The sequence below is a fragment of the Littorina saxatilis genome, linkage group LG13, assembly GCF_037325665.1.
Source record: "Littorina saxatilis isolate snail1 linkage group LG13, US_GU_Lsax_2.0, whole genome shotgun sequence".
NCBI classification, from domain to species: domain Eukaryota; kingdom Metazoa; phylum Mollusca; class Gastropoda; order Littorinimorpha; family Littorinidae; genus Littorina; species Littorina saxatilis.
In genome coordinates, this window is record NC_090257.1 from 12,739,702 (window position 1) to 12,763,473 (window position 23,772).

Here is a 23,772-nt window from a genome sequence, read left to right on the forward strand (position 1 = left end):
CCAACACCAACACACACACTAACACACACACTAACACACACACTAACACATACACACACTACCACCCTCGTCTCGATTTCTAGTCTATCTGAAAACATTAAGTCAAAACTTGACTAAAGGAGAAAACAACATGGTTTCCTCCTATCCGGTTTAAAGAATAAAAGCAGGATGTCACGGGACTGTCTTCTGGGTATCATTAGGGGTATAAAGTTTTCCACTCGGCCGAAACGCAAGTCATTTAACTTTCGGCCGAAGGACGTACGCAAACAATTCAGAAACGTGACAATTACAAGTTGTTTTTCAGCATAGATTGTTGTCCTTGCTCAAGAACATCCTCAGTACAGTGGAAGCAGTGTCTGTCTCGTGAGCAGTAGCTGTTTCAATTGACTGTGTCGTGGTTATTTGTTCGCAACAGTCAAAGATGAAGAGTGTTGGCATCTTTCTTGCAGCTGCTGCTGGTATGTTTATTTTCTGAATGTTGGTCGTAATTAGTAGGGGTGTTTTTCGTTGTTTGTGGTTGCTGTCGTTGTGGTAGTGGTGGTGGTGTTGGTGGTGATGATGATGATGTGTGTGTGTGTGTGTGTGTGTGTGTGTGTGTGTGTGTGTGTGTGTGTGTGTGTGTGTGTGTGTGTGTGTGTGTGTGTGTGTGTGTGTGCTGTTAGTATGTTTGTTTGTTTGTTTGTTTGACATGCCAATTAAATGTATTCATATTTATCATTCGTTTTCGCATTCAGTTTTGGCGATGCTGCCAGCAACAAAGGGAGACATGATAATGCAGGGTGGGGAAACGATGATGAAAAAGAACTGTTGGCCTAACGACACGATGGTGGCACAGTGCTTTGCGTCTCTGCCGGCCGCCAAGATGATGCCGCGACCCCGACGTGGAAACGACTCCTACGCCACAGAGACCGAGGAGGGCGTGGCCTTTGTTGAATACTCTGTTACTACTGTGCAAAGACAACCCATCAAGTTTTGCGAGTAGGTCAAATTTGTGTGGGATACACAGACAGACAGACAGAGAGACAGACAGACACGCTCGCACGCACGCTCTCACGTACGCTCGCACACACACGCACACACACACACACACACACTGCACACACACACACACACGCACGCACGCACGCACGTACGCACGCACGCACACACGCATGCACAGACACACACGTATCACACACACACACACACGTATCACACACACACACACGTATCACACACACACACACACTCGCACACACACACACACACACACACACACACACACACACACACACACACACACACACACACACATTCATCTCTTTTTGGTCGGTTTGATTGTTGTTGAATATACTCCATCACGGTCGTTCAGAATGAATGAACCCAACCGATTTTGTAATTGGGCCACACACGGCTTGGATACATTAAAAAACAATCTGCTTGTTTGGTTGGTTTGTTGGCGGCCTGCTTGCTTGCTTGTTACGGTGGAACATTTTGCCGTGGTTCAGAGAGAACCCACGAGTTTGTGCAAGTACAGGGTGACCCAAAAAAAAGAGTACCCAAACAAAACGTCATAAACGTCATAAATTGAACAAAAATAAAGCAATCTTCATAAAATTTATTTACACACAAGTAGCCTCTGCATGATTTGCACAGAAAATGCTCCAAATTTCAGCGTTCTAGCATGTCTTTCAGGAAAGTTATGCTCATATGCGGCGAGTTCAAGTTTGTGTGGGTACTCTTTTTTGGGGGTCACCCTGTATGTGATATGCTGTTAGGACAGGCGTTAGGACAGGCATTAGGACAAGCATTATCACAGTGCTTTGCTGCTACTTGATCGGCCCTAGATTGCGAATGGAAACAATAATCATTTGGTGTGTGGTGATTTTGTTCACACGTCTCACCATGTATATGAAAGGTTTAACAGACAGACATACATCCATTTCTTTCACGTGCGTATCATTGACATTCTTTTGTTTTAGGCGTTTTTAAGAGAAATAATGCCTTTTTCGGCCAGACTGTGCATTAAATTATATTTAATTGATGTTTTCTTGACAAGGTCATGACATATTCGTGAACTGCTCTTGAAAAGAAATAGAGTTATAGACAATAGAACAAAAGTCTGGATATACATGTACCCAAGAAATACGGATTTGTTTTGTGCTTCAGTTCCAAAGACGACCTAATCAAAGCGCTGGACTGTATGACGTCATCAATGATGTCACAATGTCCGGACATGCCTGACGAAATGCTGACTCACAATGACCGCCTGGTACGGGCTTTCAATGGATACTGCAACAGGGTGGATGGTAAGTGTATATTGGCTCATTCCAGAAGTGTTCCAAGATTAGTCACAAGACGATTATGTCACCCCGAAACAAGTTTTGACTTCAGTTCGCCGAGTAGGAAAAGCGTTAACGTCTAGATCAAATGTGACCCTCCACCACGGAATGAGTCGCGATCGCATGTCACCTTTGCATGATTTTCATATTTTTTGATTTTTCTATAGAGTTTTTTTTAATGCTCTATCCAGTGGCGAAAACCGTTTTAGAAAAGAGCGAAAACTGTTTGGGTTATAAACCTGTGACTAAGGTGACCCTCACACTGTTTCCAGACACCTCCCGGACTTTTAAGTCACATTAATAGCATTGGGAATAGTAAGCCCTCTAAATATAGACAAGATTATCTTACAGCTATGCGGAACCTGTTACTTGCAGCCAGATAGATTTAGAAGCAGTTAAATGAAGAGGCGACTTTTATTTGAAAAAAGCTGATAACAAAAAACTCGATCGAAAAAGAGTATGAAAGTCGCTTGTTCATAATACCTTTCAGTTAAAATGCGCTGGAACATGAGCTTAGCGTAAACAACTCCCTAATCATTTAAATGGGTTTAAGACTATTAAATCACCCAGTAAAGATGTGACGTTGCGGTTTGTGCCACTACTTTTAAGGTGAAAATATAAGGTGAATATATTTTCAAAAAAATAGGCTTGGACAGGATTCAAGTGTAATTTTATTTTTCACCATTACATACTATGTACAATCGTGTTTTTCACAGGGACTTACTTTGTCCAGAGTTCATGTTTGATTTTAATTAGTGTTTATTATGCTAAAGCCACCCACATCCCCGAACCCTCCTACTCCCCTTTATAATGGGCAGATAGCTTCCTCAACCAATAAATCCTTCTTGAGTCCAGAGTTTGCGTATAGATTTACTTTCTAACAATTGCTCACTGTTGTTTGTTTGTTTGCTTAACGCCCAGCCGACCACGAAGGGCCATATCAGGGCGGTGCTGCTTTGACATATAACGTGCGCCACACACAAGACAGAAGTCGCAGCACAGGCTTCATGTCTCACCCAGTCACATTATTCTGACAGCGGACCAACCAGTCCTAGCACTAAACCCATAATGCCAGACGCCAGGCGGAGCAGCCACTAGATTGCCAATTTTAAAGTCTTAGGTATGACCCGGCCGGGGTTCGAACCCACGACCTCCCGATCACTGGGCGGACGCCTTACCACTAGACCAACCGTGCCGATATTGCTCACTGTGTCCAGAGTTGTCAGTAAAGGGGTATGTGTCTCAATTATGTAGGCTACTGTGGGCAGAATTCGCAGTGTGATCGTAGTTTTCATCATTCTGTGTTGTGTATACAGCTGCTACTGTGGACCCCCCCCCCCCCCTTTAAGACCCTCCCAATTTAAGACTTCCTCCTTTATAAGACCTTGCTTTTTTCAGCTTGTCTGTACAAAACCTCTGTAAATTGACCTCCATTTTGAGATGCCCTCTTTTTACAAGTTATGACTAAATGTTTTAACATAGAGGGGGGAATCGAGACTTTTTTTAAACCTGAGTTTCTCAGATTGTTAAAGTTGTTAAAAGGGGGGTTTGACTGCATTTCTCACCATTATGTTTTGTGTTGCGTTTACACAGAAGTGAACGCGGCGTGCATGAGAACTCAGTGGATGGTCCCCATGACGTGCAAGCGCCGTGTGATGGACGACATGCGCAACAATGGGAGTTCCATGCAGCCTGGGGGGAGTGGCGGGGGCATGAAACAATCCCCTCCACCACCACCACCGCCCACCACACAGACTATGCCAGGATCGGAACCACCTGCGGAAGGTGGTCCTGGACCGGAACCCAAGCCGGAGATGGGTGGTGACAAAGGGAGACAAATGATATGCAAGTGAGTTCGGTTGTATTTCATTCACAGTACTTGACTGTCAAAAAGCGGTTGGGCTGGCTCAGTCGGGTCATAAGAGAGAGAGAGAGAGAGAGAGAGAGAGAGAGAGAGAGAGAGAGAGACAGAGACAGAGACAGAGAGAGAGAGAGAGAGACAAAGCGAGAGGAAGAGAGAGAGGAGAGAGAGATGATGATGATGATGATGATGATTATGATGACCGATAATAATGATCATATTGCAGTGTCGATGATGATGGAACATTATTTTACAAGGTTAGAGGACAATTCATATACTCAGATTGAGAGAGAGGCGGGCAGAGATGGAGAGAGGGGGGTGGAGTGGAGGCTGTTGGGATACGAAAGAGGAAAGAGGAGAAGCTCAGGCCGGTGTCACGAACTGAAACCTCTGCTGAACAATCCTTCTCATTGCGGTCAATGCGCATGCGCCAATCTTGGACTTAAAAAATGCGACCCTTTGACCGAACGAACCATGGGTTAGGGTTAGGGTTAGGATTAGGGTAAGGGTTAGGGTTAGGTTGTTCACGACCTGATTAATCTCCCCATGTTAGCGCATGCGCATTGACCGCAATGAGAAGGATTGTTCAGGCAGAGTTTTCAGTTCGTGACAGCGGGTTCACCTTAACTTAGAAACCTGGCTTCTCGGGTTTAGAGCCACACTTGGTTTGTATTGTACGATTAATTCTTACCCGGTTGTTGTATTTGTTTGTGTTTTTGTGTTGTACGTTGTTGTTTTGTTGTTGTTGCCGTCAGATGTATAAGTCACAGCTGTGACGGCCGTGAAAAATAATTCCTCAAGACCTTGCTCCGCCCTCGTCGCAGTCACTGCGACCTTTCACTGCGAAGGTGCTGAATGAAGCGTTTAATTTGCTCTTCTTGTTTGCAGTTTCCAGTACAGGATGATGAGGTGCGTGAAGACCACGATGAAGGCGTGTCCCGGAGGCACAGCAGATGTCATGGCGGAGTTGATGAAGAACATGGCCACCGCTTCCTGTGCAGCCATGATGGACACTTGGGCAGCCCAGGTGACGGGAGATAACTGCCAGGGTTCCGACTGTGGCGCTGCAAGCGGCTTGTCTGTTGCCGGAACTCTCGGGCTTTTGCCTGTGTTTCTTTGCATCTATATGCTGGTCTGATTTAACTGAAACAAATATTACGAATGTCTTATTCTCGCGATCGTTGACCGTTTTCCCTGATGATGATTTTGAAACTAAAACGCGCACCAAAAAAGAGGAAGATAAAACCAAGAAATAGAACAAAGACATAAAAGCAACAAAAAAAAAGAAATAACGACCCTGAAGAGAAACGAATCCAAGAAATTAAAGGTCGACTTGACTTCAGTTTCAAATAGCGATTTACTAATTCCAGCTTTACAATCGCTCTGTGTTCGTCAGTTTGATGAAGCGGATTATCATACCGGACCGCTGGTAAACATTTATTTTCACATGATCTTTGTACACTAGCGTAGGCATAAGTTGCCGAGATCTTCCTTTTAAAGTCTAACGTTTGTATAGTACGTTGCTTGTGCTGAATTTTGACAATCTAAATAAGTTTACAATAAGTTTTGACAATCTAAATAAGCGCTTAGAGAACGTCAAGCGCTATATAAATCTCCCCATATATATAATAATACGTCACTTAATCAGATACCAACCGCACCGCCGCTGACTCAGTGCTTCAGCTTTGATTTGCAGAACATTGATACCTTCAAACACACACACACACACACACACACACACACACACACACACACACACACACACACACACACACACACACACACACACACACACACACACACACACACACACACACACACACACACACACACACACAAAACGACTTGTCGATGCCAAATGCGTTATCGCTCGTTTAGAGCGAAAGCAAACCATGACACACAGCCTCCTAATGCAGGTGTACGACAAGACTGACAAAAGAGCAGAGCATGTACTTACCCTTACACCAGCAAACACGCCCGCACACAGTCTATACCTGCTAAAGTTTTACACACACACACACACATGCATACTGTATTTGACAAGTGGAAACTTCTTTCTTTAGAAATGTACAGAGACACGCAATGTTGATCGTGTGTTTCTGCGGTCGTTTCTTCAGTTTAATGAATCTTGTCAAAGTGTCAGATAATGACTCAACAACATTGAACAGACCACCGTCCTATATAAATATGCATACATATTAATCGACAAATAAAACTATTCAGCAGAATGATACCCACGCACATGCGCGCCTAACCACGAGAACAAATTCAATTTTTGCTTAAAACGTGATTTGTATTTGTTCCACGTCAATAAGGTTTTTTTGCACAATGCTTGTTCGGCGTCTTTAGCAGTACAATGCCCGTGGTTCTCTGCATTCATATTTGTTACCTGTACTCTCACAATCAAAATAAAATATTTGACGTCACCAAGTGTGCGCCTTTAATTATTTTGATGTACCTTTACGAAAACCCAAAGACTGGAGAATGAGTGAACGCAAGCTACCAATTGTGTATATGTGCATGAATATATACAAACTGCTAAAATCGTTTGCTTTTTAAAACAATTTAATTAACTCCAGTGGTACTGCATGTCGTACGCTCAGTAGCGTCATTGTTTGTTGGTTTGATGTTTTTTGTTCATCTTAGTTACCTCCTCGTTTTCGCATGTGTATGCCTCAGTGTGCCAGAGTTTATGCATTTATTAAATATAAACCCGGTATGCCGAATTGAGTATAACGAAAGCCGATGTCAAATATACACCGGGATATTTTAAAATGACTTTCAAAATGTAAAAGCAGATAGCAGACCTTTTTATAAGCAATATGAATGACTGAATGTCCACATACAAGTCGAATGACGCCGTCCATTATGCTGACAAATGGGAACTAGCTTTGCGCATGAATTCATTGACATGAATTTCGACTGCGGAGGCTTTTGGCAAGCTGAAAACAGGCACGGGCAGGTTTTAGTGGAAAAAGTAAGTGTTTTTAATGAAAACGTCGGAGTAATGGGATAAATAGCTTACACACCTCGTCCTGAATATCTTGCATATTTTCCCGAGGGTCGATTTTCATGTATTACCGAGCACAAAAAAAAAAGAAAAAAAAGTGTGCTGTTAAAGCCAGGAGAGGCTCAAATAGCAACTCGTGAATTGCTAAAAATTCACTTTCAGCTGGTTAGTTACAAATACGTTCAAGTTAACAAGATTTTTTAAACTTTTGTGCATCTCCAATTTTAAGATTTTGTTTAAATAAGCTTATATATATAGTCCTGAGACATCCTGCTTGCTGGCTCGGGCGCAGAGAAAATATTTCCCTCTTTATCTTCACTCTCGCTTGCTGCAAAATCCCTCACGCGGAGTTTTTTTTTAGACAGGCCAGGCAATGTTTTTTCCTTGACTGTATAGGGGCTTCTAAAAAAAACCTCTTGAAATGTGTTTACCACTTGCTTTTGTAGACCCCGTAACAAGAGTGATACAACCAAACATCTTCAAGTATGGAGGTTCTTGATTTTGTGCATTCCCCCCCCCCCCCCCCATTTGTTGTTGTTTGTTTGCTGTTATCAGTTTTAAAGCCAGCAGAGGCTCAAATAGCCCCCTCATGAAATGCTAAAATGAATTTTCAGCTGGTCAGTTACAAAAACTTTCAAGTTTACAAGATGTATATATTATGCATCTCCAAAAAGCTTGTTTGTTCTAAAATTTAAAGTCAGGAGAGGCCACCTAAACCCTCCCTAAAATGCTAAAATTCATTTTCGGCTGGGGGGCGCTGCCCCTCTAACCCCCCCCCCCCCCCCAGCAAGGGCGCTGCCACTGCACCCCGCCGGAGCCTTGGCGGCCCCTGGACCCCGGCCTTCCAAAATGTTCAGCCCTGGCAATATTTTCGGCTCCCACCCATGATTTAAGTGCCACATTAAAGTCACACTCCTTCGCTTGAAGTCAAGCTCTATTGGCTCACCCTTGAGACCTGACCGCGCGCTTTGTTGTGGGATAAGACCATGGCTCCACTTCTACCCATACTCAAACTCAACACCCTGAGTGCTTGCTGTGGTGAGTTGGAATATGTTGATGAATTAATGTTTCAAAATTCATCAAAAATGTCCAACTCTGCACAGCCGTAGGCCTCCAGACTGTTATAGTTGGTATGTGATCAGGTAGATGGATGGTCTTATTCCGTTCAAAGCCCGGCCTGCTCTGAGGTGGTGAGCCCAACATATTTTACGAGAAGGAGTGTGACTTTAAGACACATGTCCTATAGGTACTCCGAGCAATAACCTTGTTTTGGTTTTGTGTGTTCGTCTGCACACCGAAACCCGCTCAAAGTACAGTGACACCCCTGTTTTAAGACTTACACAAGTCTGAGAAACGTACAGGTCTTATAATGGAATGAGTCTTAAATTAGAGATACAGACTGCATATGAAGACAAAGTCTTGGGAAACAGGGTCTTAAAACAGATGAAGTCTTTTCACGGATTGTCTTAAAGTTCAGGTTTCAATATAGCTTGAGACTCTGTCACACACACACAAATGTAATAAGATCGGAGCAAAAGCATGTGACGGAACCAAATTACAGTCAAAACTACGTAACAGATATTGACTTACAAGAAGAGTGAGCTGTTGTCGGTGTTAAAAGGTTCTAAACAACACCCTGGCAATGCGTCCACTATCATTAGACGTATCGGTTGCTCACGGGGTTTGGCATCCGGACAATACAGTTACTCCAAACAACAATGACATGACTCCGTCATAATAAGGGCCATATCATTAGAAGAGTAGACTGAAGAGGGATTTTGACATAGCTTACATTTTCAGGGCGCTACAGCTATTGTGAAGACAGAAGGGGGGCTTTGTATTGTTGGTTTTGAAAGACAGAGGGAGGATCAAGAACTATGTATCGGATGATCTTCCTAGCTGCTTTTGCTGGTATGTAGACCGTGACGTTGCACCTTCATTCACACAAACAAATCGTTGTTTTTGTTGTTGTTGTTGTTGTTGTTGTTGTGTTAGTTCTTGTTGTTGTCGTCGTCGTTGTTGTTGTCACAAGTTGTTGTTGTTGTCGTCGTTATTGTTGTCGTCGTTATTGTTGTTGTTTTCATCGTTTGATTCCAAATGTTTGGCCCGCAGGCCTTCTTAAAGGTTCACAGACCAATATATAATTGTATATATAAATGAAATGAAATCAAGGAAAAGAAAAGCCAAACAGAGAATGGCAAGTGGCAGCCCGAACTGATTTTCGACCTGTTGCCAGGCCTTCCTCAGGGGCGTGTAATTCTGCGAGACGCCAATTCATGCATCAATTACTAAGCAACACAATACCATGGTTATTTCAGTTACGAATCGCAAAGCAAATATTTAAAAGCTAAAATTTACATTCAAGCTTAGATCTACTTTCGTGTTGATTGTAATATATTATGTGTGTGTGTGTGTGTGTGTGTGTGTGTGTGTGTGTGTGTGTGTGTGTGTGTGTGTGTGTGTGTGTGTGTGTGTGTGTGTAGTTTTGTGTGTAAATGGTAAAATTGAAGTTAATACACATTATTTCTATTGTTGATCAAAATATGACATTTGACACAGATCAAGACGGTCCGTGTTCTCCGAGATCGTGCTAGCGGTCGAGGTGAACAAGGACAGTTGAGATATGTGCCAAATGTTATATTTAGGTCTAAATAAAAGGTGTTTTTTTTTTAAATAATCCAAAATAATACTTTTTTAAAACCACTTAAGTATCCATCCATTTTAGTTAGAAATTCATTTTTTTAATGTCAAGTTTACGATTGAACGCACACAAACTATTTTGAACTATTTTGTACTCTTTGCCAGCCGCCTAAATATGAGTTTGAGTCGGCCTTTGACGTCACATGGCTCAAAAAAGGGAAATCCAGTGTTCAAGCCATACATAGCCGGTAGTTTTTGGCTCACGAAGTACGTGTAGCCTATGCGATCGTAACTTTGTCTGTCTGTGCGTTTGTGCGTGTGTGTGTGCGTGTGTGTGTGTATGTCTGTGGTAGAAACTTTAACATTTCCGAGTCTATGTGTGAGTGGTTATCCAAGACTATGGATAAAGCTCGCATAAGATTACGTCACGGTCAAAAGTGTTTGACGTCAATTAATGCATCATGACGGCATGCCTCCCTGTAGTCTTTCTCTCTCGCGTGGTGTGTGTGGTCTCGGTCATTGTTATTTTGAGCGGGCCGAGACTATTTGGCAGTCGTGTCCCTGTAAGTAGGCTACATGCAGACAGACAGATCTAGATCTAGTGTCTCTCTTTCTTGCACAGTGTCACCTACTAAGCTTACTGTGTGTGTGGGTGTGTATGTGTGACGGAGTGATTGAGTTTGTGTTACTGTTTGTCTATTTCTTACGTGAGCCTTGAAGGCTTCGCCTCTTGTTGTGTGTGTTTTAACGAAAGTTTTTAGGTTGTTTTATGTTGTAGAAAAGCTTATTGTGCTTAAACCTCTGTACTTGAAGTAATACAGATTAATCACTGAATCTCTCCTGCTGCCCCCTTTAAGCGCTGGTTCTACCCTCCGCGGCAGACGAGCTCAGGAAGTCGGCGATATTCAAACATATCAAGTCCCGGTGCTTCCCCGACAACGTCACCAAGGCTGCATGCTTCGCGGACCTGCCCAACGCCGCGCACATATCGTCAACCATGATGTCGATGCTGCTGCCAAGCGCCGATGAAGACAGTTACGTCATCAACGGCGTGGAGGACTTTGATGACGTAGACTTCGTCGTCAGCAGGGTTGAAGAGAACCCCAAGTATCTCTGCCAGTAAGAATGTTTGTGTCACGTTAAGGGCGCAGTCCTCCCTGCCAGTAAGAATGTTTGTGTCACGTTAAGGGCGCAGTCCTCCCTGCCAGTAAGAATGTTTGTGTCACGTTAAGGGCGCAGTCCTCCCTGCCAGTAAGAATGTTTGTGTCACGTTAAGGGCGCAGTCCTCCCTGCCAATAAGAATGTTTGTGTCACGTTAAGGGCGCAGTCCTCCCTGCCAGTAAGAATGTTTGTGTCATGTTAAGGGCGCAGTCCTCCCTCCCAGTCCTCCCTGCCAAAACACGTCTGCTCACTGTCTCTGATCTGGCCAGGAATGTAATAACAATAAATATGATGTATACTATTTCTAAAGATTTCTTTCTTTCTTTATTTGTTTTTCTTTATTTGGTGTTTAACGTCGTTTTCAACCACGAAGGTTATATCGCGACGGGGAAAGGGGGGAGATGGGATAGAGCCACTTGTCAATTGTTTCTTGTTCACAAAAGCACTTATCAAACATTTGCTCCAGGGGCTTGCAACGTTTTACAATATAATTATTACCTTACTGGGAGAATGCAAGTTTCCAGTACAAAGGACTTAACATTTTCTTACATACTGCTTGACTAAAATCTTTCAAAAATTGACTATATTCTATACAAGAAACACTTAACAAGGGTAAAAGGAGAAACAGAATCCGTTAGTCGCCTCTTACGACATGCTGGGGAGCATCGGGTAAATTCTTCCCCCTAACCCGCGGGGGTTTCTAAAGATTGGGGATATTATTTAGCAAGTGGACACTAACATTGCATCGGTAATAACGATGTATGACCCAAGTGCCTTTCAAGTCTTTTGTGACAATGGGGTCGCGAGCAAACACATGCAAAAGATTTCGGTTGGAACTAAAAGGACAATGACGTTGGACAAATTGTATAAGAGATATCACAGCTCTGTGCTCACACTACAGCTTTGAATGTATAAATTTGTCTTTGAAAGAAAATAATCCGAATTTAATAGAGTGCCATTCGGAGCAAAAACTAGGCCTTGGAAGTCATACTCAGTGACAAAGTTTGAAATTAATGATAACCTGCTACGGCCAAGATTTTATTTCGGTGGTTTTATTATATTCTTTTCAGATACAACGACACATTTATGAAGGGGCTGGAATGCATGGAGGAATCCGTGAAACGCAAATGTCCCTTCCTGTCTTCCCAGGCGGGTCGCAAGTACGGTTCAGCCGCCAAAGGTTTTAACTTTGTATGCTCCAGAATAGACGGTAGGTTGGGGGGGGGGGGGGGGGGGGGTGTTTGTGTGTGTGTGGGTGTGTGTGTGTACCGGTGTGTATATGTGTGTGTGTGTTTTGTTGTCTTTATACTAAGAATGATCCATTGAGGCTACCAACTTTGTTTGAACACTCGCATTTTGTTTGAATATTCGTGCTGATTTCTTTTGGTGCTCAGTTCGGGCTTTTTTTACATTTAGTCAAGTTTTGACTAAATGTTTTAACGTAGAGGGGGGGGGGGGGGAATCGAGACGAGGGTCGTGGTGTATGTGTGTATGTGTGTGTGTGTGTGTGTGTGTGTGTGTGTGTATAGAGCGATTCAGAGTAAACTACTGGACCGATCTTTATGAAATTTTACATGAGAGTTCCTGGGTATGATATCCCCAGACGTTTTTGTTTTTTTGATAAATGTCTTTGATGACGTCATATCCGGATTTTCGTGAAAGTTGAGGCGGCACTGTCACACTCTCATTTTTCAACCAAATTGGTTGAAATTTTGGTCAAGTAATCTTCGACAAAGCTCGGACTTTGGTATTGCATTTCAGCTTGGAGGCTTAAAATGTAATTAATGAGTTTGCTCATTAAAGTTGTCATTAAAATCGATTTTTTGCAAACAGATTTAAAATTGATTGCATCGTATTCTTCATCACATTCTGAATCTAAAAATAAATACATATTATGTCATGTTTACTCTTAAAATGTGATCACAATTAACGAAAATAGATTAATTAGTCTTACGATTAAAATTTCAGAAATCGATCCAAAAATGATGTCATCTTAATATTTGTGATCATTTCCTGATTCCAAAAACATATAGATATGATAGGTTGTATTCAAAACAAGCTGAGAAAGTTAACAAGAATACAGAAAAGCGCGCTTTCTTGCTTTGCACAATACGCTACCGCGCTAATCTGGCGTGTCAATATCACTACGTTTTGCACGTGGAAGGTGAGCGATTTCCTTCACGCGGGGATTGACGAAGCTGTACTGTCTTGGTGAAAAAATACAGTGCGTTCATTCAGTTTCATCCCGTGAGTTCGACAGCTTGACTAAATGTTGTAGTTTCGCCTTACGCGACTTGTTTCTTCTTATTTTTAAGTTTGTTTCAGTGTGCGTGCGTCGGTATGTGTGTGTGTGTGTGTGTGTGTGTGTGTGTGTGTGTGTGTGTGTGTGTGTGTGTGTGTGTGATATCTCGACGCGCAGTTATGGCACGATCTGTTCGAAAAAGCACCGTTCCACAAGTATGGTAATGAATTACATCATAGCCGGTGAGTGAATCAGAATGCGCTTCACAACACTGCTTCCCTCCGGTGTTGGAAACAATATGACGCCGCGGCATGGTAGTAACCGCATCACCGTGTGTGTAACAATATGACGCCGCGGCATGGTAGTAACCGCATCACCGTGTGTAACAATATGACGCCGCGGCCTGGTAGTAACCGCATCACCGTGTGTGTAACAAAATGACGCCGCGGCCTGGTAGTATAGCCGCATCACCGTGTGTGTAACAATATGACGCCGCGGCCTGGTAGTAACCGCATCACCGTGTGTGTAACAATATGACGCCGCGGCCTGGTAGTAACCGCATCACCGTGTGTGTAACAATATGACGCCGCGGCCTGGTAGTAACCGCATCACCGTGTGTGTAACAATATGACGCCGCGGCATGGTAGTAACCGCATCACCGTGTGTGTAACAATATGACGCCGCGGCCTGGTAGTAACCGCATCCCCGTGTGTGTAACAATATGACGCCGCGGCCTGGTAGTAACCGCATCACCGTGTGTGTAACAATATGACGCCGCGGCCTGGTAGTAACCGCATCACCATGTGTGTAACAATATGACGCCGCGGCATGGTAGTAACCGCATCACCGTGTGTGTAACAATATGACGCCGCGGCATGGTAGTAACCGCATCACCGTGTGTGTGTGTGTGTGTGTGTGACCATATTTTTTTTCTCTTGACTTCATACATGCTCCCTTTCTCCCTATCTGACAACAGAAAACAAAAGCTTCAAGTTTTCATCACGCGTTGTCTTGGAGTTTTCTATCTCGAGGAACTGAGGGCTGAATGTGAAATAAAGAGAAACAGGCAGCAGTTGCTGACATCTTTACCCTCGTGAATAAAAAATAAACAAAATCTGGTCTTATCGTTGTTGCAGAAATTGACTCGGTGTGCCTACACGATCACTGGAAGGCCTTCCACCCGTGCAAGGAGCAGGTCGTTGGACATATGAAAGAGGGATTTCTCCAGACCAAGACTGTGACGTCCGGCAAGGCAGCAGAGCCGGCCACCACCGCCAAGGTGCCAGACAACGGGACCACGATACGGAAGAAAGGAGACAGCTGGGGCATTGTGTCCTGCTAGTAAGTCTCAGTCTTTTGACACCACCCTTGTTCCTCTTATGGTTAAGGCACACCCTTTCTTTAAAAACAGGTCGGCCCACCATCTAAGATATGGTAAGGCATTAAGACCACCCCTCCACTTAGACAAATATTAAAAAAAATAAAAAGTTAAAACATCAGCACCCTGGCTGCTTACTGTGGCGAGCTGGATTTTGTGTGTGAATTAATTTCTTTAAAAAGAAACTAAAAACACTAGTTGCTTTAGCAAAATAAATTTATTAAACAAATACCACTGTGCACAAAGACCACCCAGGCTGTTCTTTTCGGGTAGGAGTCCCGTGACACAGTTGAGGGGGGTTCTTATTCACAAAGCCTCCTTGCCAGATCTGAAATGGTGAGCCGAACTGTTGCCACGAGAAGGCGTGTTTCACCAGGGACCTATATTTAGATATAGGTCTATGGTTTCACTAACCATCACTGTGCTTCCTGGATCGATTATGACCTAGATCCTCACAAAAATGGATGTAGCCTACATAGCTCAGAAACTGTTTAATGTTTACTTCATGATCATTGAAGGCTCCATGTGATTCCCAAGCACACAAGTCGTGTATTTATTCTCGAACTCCCGGGACTGTCTTTTTTTCCATCGATGAAAAATACTTGCCTTAGTGGTTTGCTCGCCCATCGCCAAATCACCGATTCCATTTTTACGCCGTCATGATCATTTTTATTCAACTACTATCAAGGCAAGTGTGAGCTAAGGGAAACAACTCCTACCACTCAATGTACACAATTCGCACACGGTTTACTTCCCTTTATCCCATGTTGCGCGCACACACAAAACAAAAATAACCCGGCTCAATATTGAAATTAAAATAAAATCCAAGAAAAGCAATCAATCATTGAGTAGCAAAGGACGGGCCAGGGTGGCAGGGTGGTAAGACGTTGGCCTCTTAATCAGAAGGTCGTGAGTTCGAATCCCGGCCGTGGCCGCCTGGTGGGTTAAGGGTGGAGATTTTTCCCATCTCCCAGGTCAACTTATATGCAGACCTGCTAGTGCCTTATCCTCCTTTGTGTGTACACGCAAGCACAAGACCAAGTGCGCACGGAAATGATCCTGTAATCCATGTCAGAGTTCGGTGGGTTATAGAAACACAAAAATACCCAGCATGCTTCCCCCGAAATTGGTGTATGCTGCCTGAATGGCGGGGCAAAAACAGTCATACATGTAAAAACCCACTCATGCAAAAACATGAGAGAACGTGGGAGTTTCAGCCCATGAACGAAGAAGAAGAAGAAGAGTAGCAAACTTCACCTATACAAGTTGAACATTTCCCCTTCCAAAAACTATTATGTTTGAGCAAAGCTTAAACAGAATTTTGTTCTGCTTTCTCAGAAACTTCTTTTTTCTGGAAAAATAAAATATCGTTTAATATAAGCTGAAGGAATCTTTCTGTTGTTGTTAATAGGACTTTGGGTTTATCAGTCTAGAAATAAGTTTCACTTTGTTTCTCTTCTGAAAGATGTAATCCTTTTGATAATCTGGTTTACGTAAAACCTATACTAGTCTTAGGTCAAATGCCTAAAAAAAACCTAAAAAACATGTCATACAGGATTAGCATTAAATACTCAGCACAAATACGTAGAGGTTACACGCAGAGTCTCAGTGATTATTAAAAATAATGGTCGAAGTTAGCGGATCATGAAAAATGCGAGCTTTAGCGAGCTTTTTCATGACCGCGAACTGAGACCATTATTTTTTATAATCACTGAGACGAGGTGTGTAACCTCTTTATTCTTCCTTTCTTCAGTTATTCAAAGAAAAGAGGAGGTTTTTTGCGAAAGTTTGATCGAATCCTATTCACTCAACCAGTCAACCTGCGCAGGCGATCGATTAATGCGCGGTTGTATAGTTCCGTGCAAATCATTCCATTCTGTTAACACTTCTTGTCAGTTTTCCTATTTTGGACTAAAATCAAGTACACAGATATGCTGTTATTCTGCTGTGGCGGCAAAGGCAGATATTGTGTGTTCTGTATATGTTTTGGTATCGCTTAGGATAATGTTCTTTCGTCAAATGGGACTAGCAGACGAACTTTTGCACCCGTGTTCCAACGTTAAAAACTGTATGAAGTTCAGTTTTCTGGGGAAAATAGTGTATGAAACCGCTTTATGTTGTTTGAATTGATGAGATGTGTGCATTTGGTTGCGTGTGATCTGTTTATTAAATGAAATATTGTTGAAAACTGACCGTCGGATTGCAGTCTGTTGTCGAAGAAACTGAGTGAAAAGAAGGGGAACTACTCTTGTCGCTAGACAAAGTATGAGTTACTTGCCTTGCGGGAAATTGCTTGTGATGAACGTTTGAGCACGGCAAATCTAGATTCAGAAAACAACCGAACTCATGGATTTTATATGAAGATTCATGTGTTCAGGCCTGTAGTTGTTAATTTAAATGCGGTATGTTTGTATTGTTTGCTCCAGAGATGTATACTTCGTACGTTAGAGCGTTCGGAACTTTTCAGTCGCAAAAAGTAGTACCGAAACAGAACAACTTCTCAACCCATTGCACTATCGAGGATTCAGGCTGTTGCTGGGTCGTTATTTGTTTGGTTGCTGGGTCATTATCGAAAAATAACTACCCCTACAAGTTTACAGAGGTAAAGAAGCAGAGGGGTGAATAATGAAGATTAGTTAGTGTTAACGGTATATTCTTTCACCAAGAAACTCCAAATCCTTTCAAAAAAATATTTAAAAATAAAAATAAAAGAGAACTGTCTGTCAACAGTCTCCAAGATTAAATTTCAACACAATCCATAGAGCAACTTCCTTTTCTTTTTAAATATAGCTTGAATCTTTTAGTTCCAGTGCTAGAGTTCCCTTAAAACTGTTCTAATGTACCTTACAGACTACTCTAAATCTGAAGGTACAGTTAAACCTGCACTGGCAATCAGCTCCCATATCCCAACGAGTTTTTCCTGTACAATTCACCTTTCCATTGCAACAACTACTTTTGGTCAGTCCTTTGGGTGATCATTGTCCAGGGTTCCACTGTATTATAATTTACCCTGCACTTTTTCTCTCCCCAGCTTTCACTACCGCATGACGCTGTGCTTGAAGGAGTCTCTGGAATCGTGCCACGGCCCTACCGCGCAGGTCATGTCGGAGTTCATGAGGTCCATGATGACCCCCAACTGTAGCGCCAGCATGGACCAATGGGACGTGGAGGCTGAGGGTCAGAAGAGCAAGCAGACCTCCGATTGCCTTGTCAACCACTGTGGAGCAGCTTCGCACTCTACGCCACGTGTCTTGATGGCGTTTGTTCTCCCCGCTCTGGCAGCTCTAAAGATGGCCACTTGGTAGCATTGGCAGTGATTGTCATACAGTGGAACCCTCTTTTAAGACCCCACCCCCCCCCCTCCCCACATCGTTTAAGACCCTGTTTTCTCAGATATTCTGTTCATAACCTCTGTAAATTTAACCCAACTTTAAGACTTCCTTGTTTCAAATACCTGCTTTCTCAAATGTGTGCAGGTCTTCAAGTGTCCGTACATTACAGGTATATTTTGGCCAAGATAATAGACAGAGGGACGGGCGGGGGATGTAGCTCAGTCGGTAGCGCGCTGGATTTGTATCCAGTTGGCCGCTGTCAGCATGAGTTCGTCCCCACGTTCGGCGAGAGATTTATTTCTCAGAGTCAACTTTGTGTGCAGACTCTCCTCAGTGTCCGAACACCCCCGTGTGTACACGCAAGCACAAGACCAAGTGCGCACGAAAAAGATCCTGTAATCCATGTCAGAGTTCGGTGGGTTATAGAAACACGAAAATACCCAGCATGCTTCCTCCGAAAACGGCGTATGGCTTCCTAAATGGCGGGGTAAAAAACTGTCATACACGTAAAAGTCCACTCGTGCAAAAAACACACGAGTGTACATGGGAGTTTCAGCCCACGAACGCAGAAGAAAAGAATAGACAGAGGGACTACAGGTGTCCTTATTGGTATATTGTACAATTCTAAAACGCGAAAAACCTCTTGAAATCTGATCTGATTAAGTCTGAAAAGAGAGCGAGTTTTCAAATAAATTTCAAAAATCTGCAAAAACAAGGTACTAAAAGGGTTGAACAAAGAGTTTTGGGAATGGGAGGGGGACAAGGGGTTGTGAGGTGTGTGTGAGTGAGAGGGGTTAGGGTGTTGTATGTTTTTTTTTACATTTCACCGGATCACGCTTTGGACTACACAGTCCTGATAGAAGATATGAGTCATGTATGACCCATACTTTAAAAGAAGGACTCAACAGAACAGCACACCATCAGAACAGGGATAGACTCTTTATACCGCCTCTTTGCAGATTAATATTAAATTGGGAAGTACATGACATACGCCATCGCATATATGCATCCGAATAGGATTAAACATCATAAAATCCTACTTTAATTCCATGTTGGTCGTGGGCGTCATTGTTTATTTACAAAGATAATCCTTCAGAAAGTGGTTGATGGGAGGGTCCTAAGGTGTTTGAGGATTACATCAAGTCTTAAATCAAAACCTCCTAATTGTTTCAGAGATAGACACTTTTGTAAGGTTCTGGGTCGTCCATGACCCAGGAAGCGTGGTGATGTTAAAATAGGGGTTCTACTGTTCAGTGGGACAGTTAAAATTCTAAGATCTTCTAATGCAATGAGTGGGTAAAAGGATGGCTTAAAAAAGTTCAGACATTTACTCAGAATCTGTTTCAAATAAACACAAAAACGATTTGCAATTGTACAACCTGTTTTATGTTCTACATGTAGTAATTGTTGGGGTACATTTACCAGCAGGTGCACTAGCACCACTGTGACACACACACACACACACACACCGTCTCTCTCTGTCTCAGTTTTGTTTTAAGACATAACAGTCATATGTGTTTTAAATCATCTCTTTCAGTTTCTGAAAATAGTGACATATTTACCAATTATGATGCTGTAGTTTCATGTACTCATATTGAGGTGATGATGTTGATACATACATGCATGTAAGAGATGAAAACAAAACAATCCAAAAGACACAGCTATATAATCAAGACTATGATTATGGAGAGAAAAAAAGACATTAAAACAAAGATAAAACATTAAAAAAATTGAAAAATAAAAACCCACCATGAAAACGATTCAGATTGCAATTTACTAATATTCATAATTCAAGCTTTCTTCATGAATTACATGTATTTGAATGTGTGTGTGTGTGTGTGTGTGTGTGTGTGTGTGTGTGTGTGTGTGTGTGTGTGTGTGTGTGTGTGTGTGTGTGTGTGTGTGTGTGTGTGTGTGTGTGTGTGTGCGTGCACATGTGTTTGTAAAGTATTCCCACAAACATCTGCACTTTGTTAAAGCTTTCCTTTTCATTTCCCACTCTCCAACTTTTAAAGAAAATACATTAATATCAAAATAATAACCATTGCCAATGACATTAGAAGCCAACAACTCAAACAAGCAAACATTTACAATTCAAAACTGCTCTGCAACGGTTTCATCACTGCATGTCTCAAACAATGGTATGGATACAAAGATGTTGCAGCTGTCCAATTATGTACTACTGTACATGTATTTAGACCATTAGGCATTAAGTTGTATTTTAAAAAAGACTGGGAATTCACACAGTAGGTTTTTGTTTGTTATTTATTTGCACTGGAAGTAAAACAAGGACTGCAATTTTCTCATTGACTTTGAATTTTGTCTTGAATGTTAATTGTTAATGAAAATGGACAGATAAAACATTACAATAACGCATGTACATGTTAAACAATATCTGGGATTCTAGTTCACGAAACATTAACTATCAGAGAATGAAATTGAACTAAATTCGATCTATATACTGTGATCATATCGAAAGTTGAAGAAGAAGCGATCGCATACAACTGTGGATACACAGCAACCATCAGTTAATCACAACTTTAGAAAGTGTTAATGCTTGTAAGCTCTCAGTGTCCATGTCTTTACTTCAAAACTCCCTATACCCTTTGGAGGTCAACAAAAAACTCAAGGAATTTAAAGGCACAGTAAGCCTCCTGTAAACCATCACAGATACTGTCAGGCTTTTACACACAGTACAAACACCCTTTCATTTAAACACTCACCGCTTGAGAACATCCTAGGTGCCCTCCGTAAAGAGCGAGCAATTTTCAAAGAATTTATTTTTGCGTGTTTTATCTTTCCCCTGAGCCATCGTGAACCTGCATGTGTGATCCAGTTTTCTTTTTTTCACAATGTAGTCGTCAGTTTGTGATTTCAATGCAACTCGCTGTAATGTAAGCTTATCTGCAATAGCACGTTATTGTGTACCTCGGAATCTAAACGCAACAAACGGCTGCGATTCACACGAACTCTAGCTATGGCTTTTGACTGTTAAGAGGAACTGGAGATAGGCATAACCGTCGTCTGCTACTATAACCACGGCCTTGCGTGACCCTGCTTCCGGGCTTTTCTTTTTTCAAACTTTCAAAACTTCAAATTGTACTGATCTTGTCTTGATGAAAAAAGAATTCTTTGATGATTTAAGAATGTTTGTGTAACAAGCTGTCAATTTATTATCTACATTTTAAAAGTTAGGTCTAGTGGCGATCAGACAATCAAAATAATCAATTATTTGAAAATTGCTCGCTCTTTGCGTAGGGCACCTAGGATATTTTCAAGCGGTGAATGTTTAAACGAAAGGGTGTTTGTACTGTGTGTTAAAGTCTGACAGTATATGTGATGGTTTACGGGAGGCGTACTGTGCCTTTAACTAAAAGTAAAATGATGTTCTTTTGATAAAAAGTAGTCAGAATGAAAACAAATACCACAGTTGTAAATCACTCATTTGCCTATCTGCCAGGTCCAGTGTTCAGCTTCAGTGAAGTGACACAGGCAACCCCAGCTTCAGTGAGGGACACAGTTCTAACACTGACGAAAGTCATACATGTCCAAAAGACCACAGTCCTCTGAAAGTGTCTTACTGATCTCGCTGATGAATTTTCACCTTCACCACAAAGCCTTTCATTGTATAACCTCTGTGCCCTTCTCACAGCCTGTGCAATATTCATCTTGGGAGTCCTCTGAACTGGTGGACCAAAAGTGTCTACTGATCTCGACGAGTAATTTTCACCGCCACAAGCTTTCCATAACCGCCGCGCCCTTCATCATAGTCTGTGCGATACTCGTCTCGAACCTGGCCTCCGCTTTTTCCTCGACCGAATTGCCTCCCTTCCTTGAAGCCAGCATCCCAGTCTGTCCGCACTATCCTGTCGTCCAGGCGGGTGCCATTGATGTATCTGCACAACAAAACTAAGGCCGATCAGAACAAATCAAATCACATTTTCTTTATCAGTGTTGTTCCCAGCCTCAGAGGACAAGAGGTCAGTTGGACCTGGATATGAAATAAAATATAGGTCCAAGTGTCCTGCTTTGTTTGCTTGGTAGGAAAATGGATGGTCAGAAGACAGTTTACATGTTAATCAATCAATCAATATGAGGCTTATATCGGGCGTATTCCGTGGGTAAATCTAAGCGCAGGGATTTATTTATTTTTTTATTTTTTATTTTAATTTTATGCAATTTATATCGCGCACATATTCAAGGCGCAGGGATTTATTTATGCCGTGTGAGATGGATTTTTTTTTTACACAATACATCACGCATTCACATCGCCCAGCAGATCGCAGCCATTTCGGCGCAAATCCTACTTTTCACGGCCTATTATTCCAAGTCACACGGGTATTTTGGTGGACATTTTTATCTATGCCTATACAATTTTGCCAGGAAAGACCCCTTTTTCAATCGTGGGATCTTTAACGTGCACACCCCAATGTAGTGTACACAAAGGGACCTGTTGGACGGACAAGCGGCTATTGATCAGAATAATGTTATATCTATATCTTTATATACGACTTGTGTCTGTCTGTCTCTGTGTGTGTGTGTGTCCGCGATGCACGGCCAAAGTTCTCGGTGGATCTTTTTCAAATTTGGAGTCCGTATTCAGCTACACCCCGGACACAACCTCATCGATGAGATATTTCAACACGTGCTCTCAGCGCGCAGCGCTGAACCGATTTTGGTTTTTCTCTGGATCTATTCCCAGTAACTCTTCCTTATCTTCTCCAGTGTTTTCAGCGTTTATCTCCCTTCTTTCGTGTGGCGTCAATCCATATTCCCGTTACTATGTTACTATTTTTAGAATGTCACTGCACTGTCCAGAACGCTTTCCTTGCACCCGTAAGTTGTCCTTAGTGTAAAAGTGAAAAGGTCGAATCAATTTATAGCCACGCGAAAAATACACTGTCATCTATCTCTATATATTTATAGATATAGATATTTTTAGAAGGTCACTGTCGACAACGCTCAATCCATATTCCCGTTAAGGCGTTATACTATTTTTACTCTTCTCCAGTGTTTTGTGCGTTTATCTCCCTTCCTTCGTGCGGTGCGCCGGCTTCCGTGTCCCCGGCACAGCCGGGTATTCGGCTCGACTTCTTCCCGGCGAAGCGGGTATTCATCTAGTATATTATATATATAATATAAATTAAATAAAAGTATGCGTTATGACCAAAGACCGAGGCCATGGAACAACACTGCTAAATTCTTACCTCAAGCATGAGAAATCACAATGGTGGTGCATACAACGACAAACACAACACTAGTACAAGTCGTACACAACATTAAATGTGAATGCATGCACTAAGGTTTAAAACAATCAGACAAAACCCCTAATCAATGCACCATTCAGGTAAGAAAATGCAGTAGGTCTTCTTTGTTTTCTTCAATGTTGGCAATAAATTGAATAATAGGAAATTAGGAGTAGGACAGTGGAACTCCCCTAAATTATTAAGACTTCTAAGCTTTTTTAGATTTTTTATTCATAAGGCCTAAAAAAAAAAAAATAGGTGTGGTTATGGTAACCCGACCTACGCTATTTTTAGGGGCCGACCCTATAACTTTTTATTACATTTGTCAAAACAAAAAAAACCGAGTGCAGAAAACGCAATGAAAGCGAAAGCGCTGGAGTCACACACTTATTTCCCTGTCAAGTAGGTTTAATTTGTACACATTAGAAAAAAAAGTGATTGCCTACCTTCCTACCCTATTTTTTTTGGCTCTGTTACGTTAACCACACCTATTTTTTTTTTTTTTGGCCTAACATTAACAAGAGTTAATTCATATACTTGATTTTCTCCTATTTTGGGAGGTGTGAAAAGGGTCTTCATTC

The 23,772-nt window shown here is 42.2% G+C and overlaps 3 protein-coding genes across 3 annotated transcripts in view; 2 read left to right on the plus strand and 1 right to left on the minus strand.

The window, feature by feature from the left end:
• Nucleotides 1-240: 240 nt before the first annotated feature.
• LOC138983632 (uncharacterized) lies at nucleotides 241-6,608 on the plus strand. The gene is made up of 5 exons (XM_070356913.1): nucleotides 241-458; nucleotides 735-978; nucleotides 2,149-2,288; nucleotides 3,915-4,170; nucleotides 5,071-6,608. The coding sequence occupies exons 1-5, from the start codon at nucleotides 422-424 to the stop codon at nucleotides 5,318-5,320; spliced, it is 927 nt and encodes a 308-aa protein (XP_070213014.1). The 5' UTR covers nucleotides 241-421; the 3' UTR covers nucleotides 5,321-6,608.
• Nucleotides 6,609-8,261: 1,653 nt separating this feature from the next.
• On the plus strand, nucleotides 8,262-19,646 carry LOC138983633 (uncharacterized). The gene is made up of 5 exons (XM_070356915.1): nucleotides 8,262-9,103; nucleotides 10,690-10,951; nucleotides 12,064-12,203; nucleotides 14,372-14,576; nucleotides 17,645-19,646. The coding sequence occupies exons 1-5, from the start codon at nucleotides 9,070-9,072 to the stop codon at nucleotides 17,916-17,918; spliced, it is 915 nt and encodes a 304-aa protein (XP_070213016.1). The 5' UTR covers nucleotides 8,262-9,069; the 3' UTR covers nucleotides 17,919-19,646.
• Nucleotides 19,647-19,762: 116 nt separating this feature from the next.
• Nucleotides 19,763-23,772, minus strand: part of LOC138983634 (nuclear cap-binding protein subunit 2-like) — a 4,914-nt gene continuing 904 nt past the window's right edge. Inside the window, exon 2 of the mRNA XM_070356916.1 lies at nucleotides 19,763-21,841. Coding sequence (XP_070213017.1) covers nucleotides 21,649-21,841 — 193 coding nt within the window. The 3' untranslated portion in view covers nucleotides 19,763-21,648. The remainder of the gene's footprint in view (nucleotides 21,842-23,772) is intronic.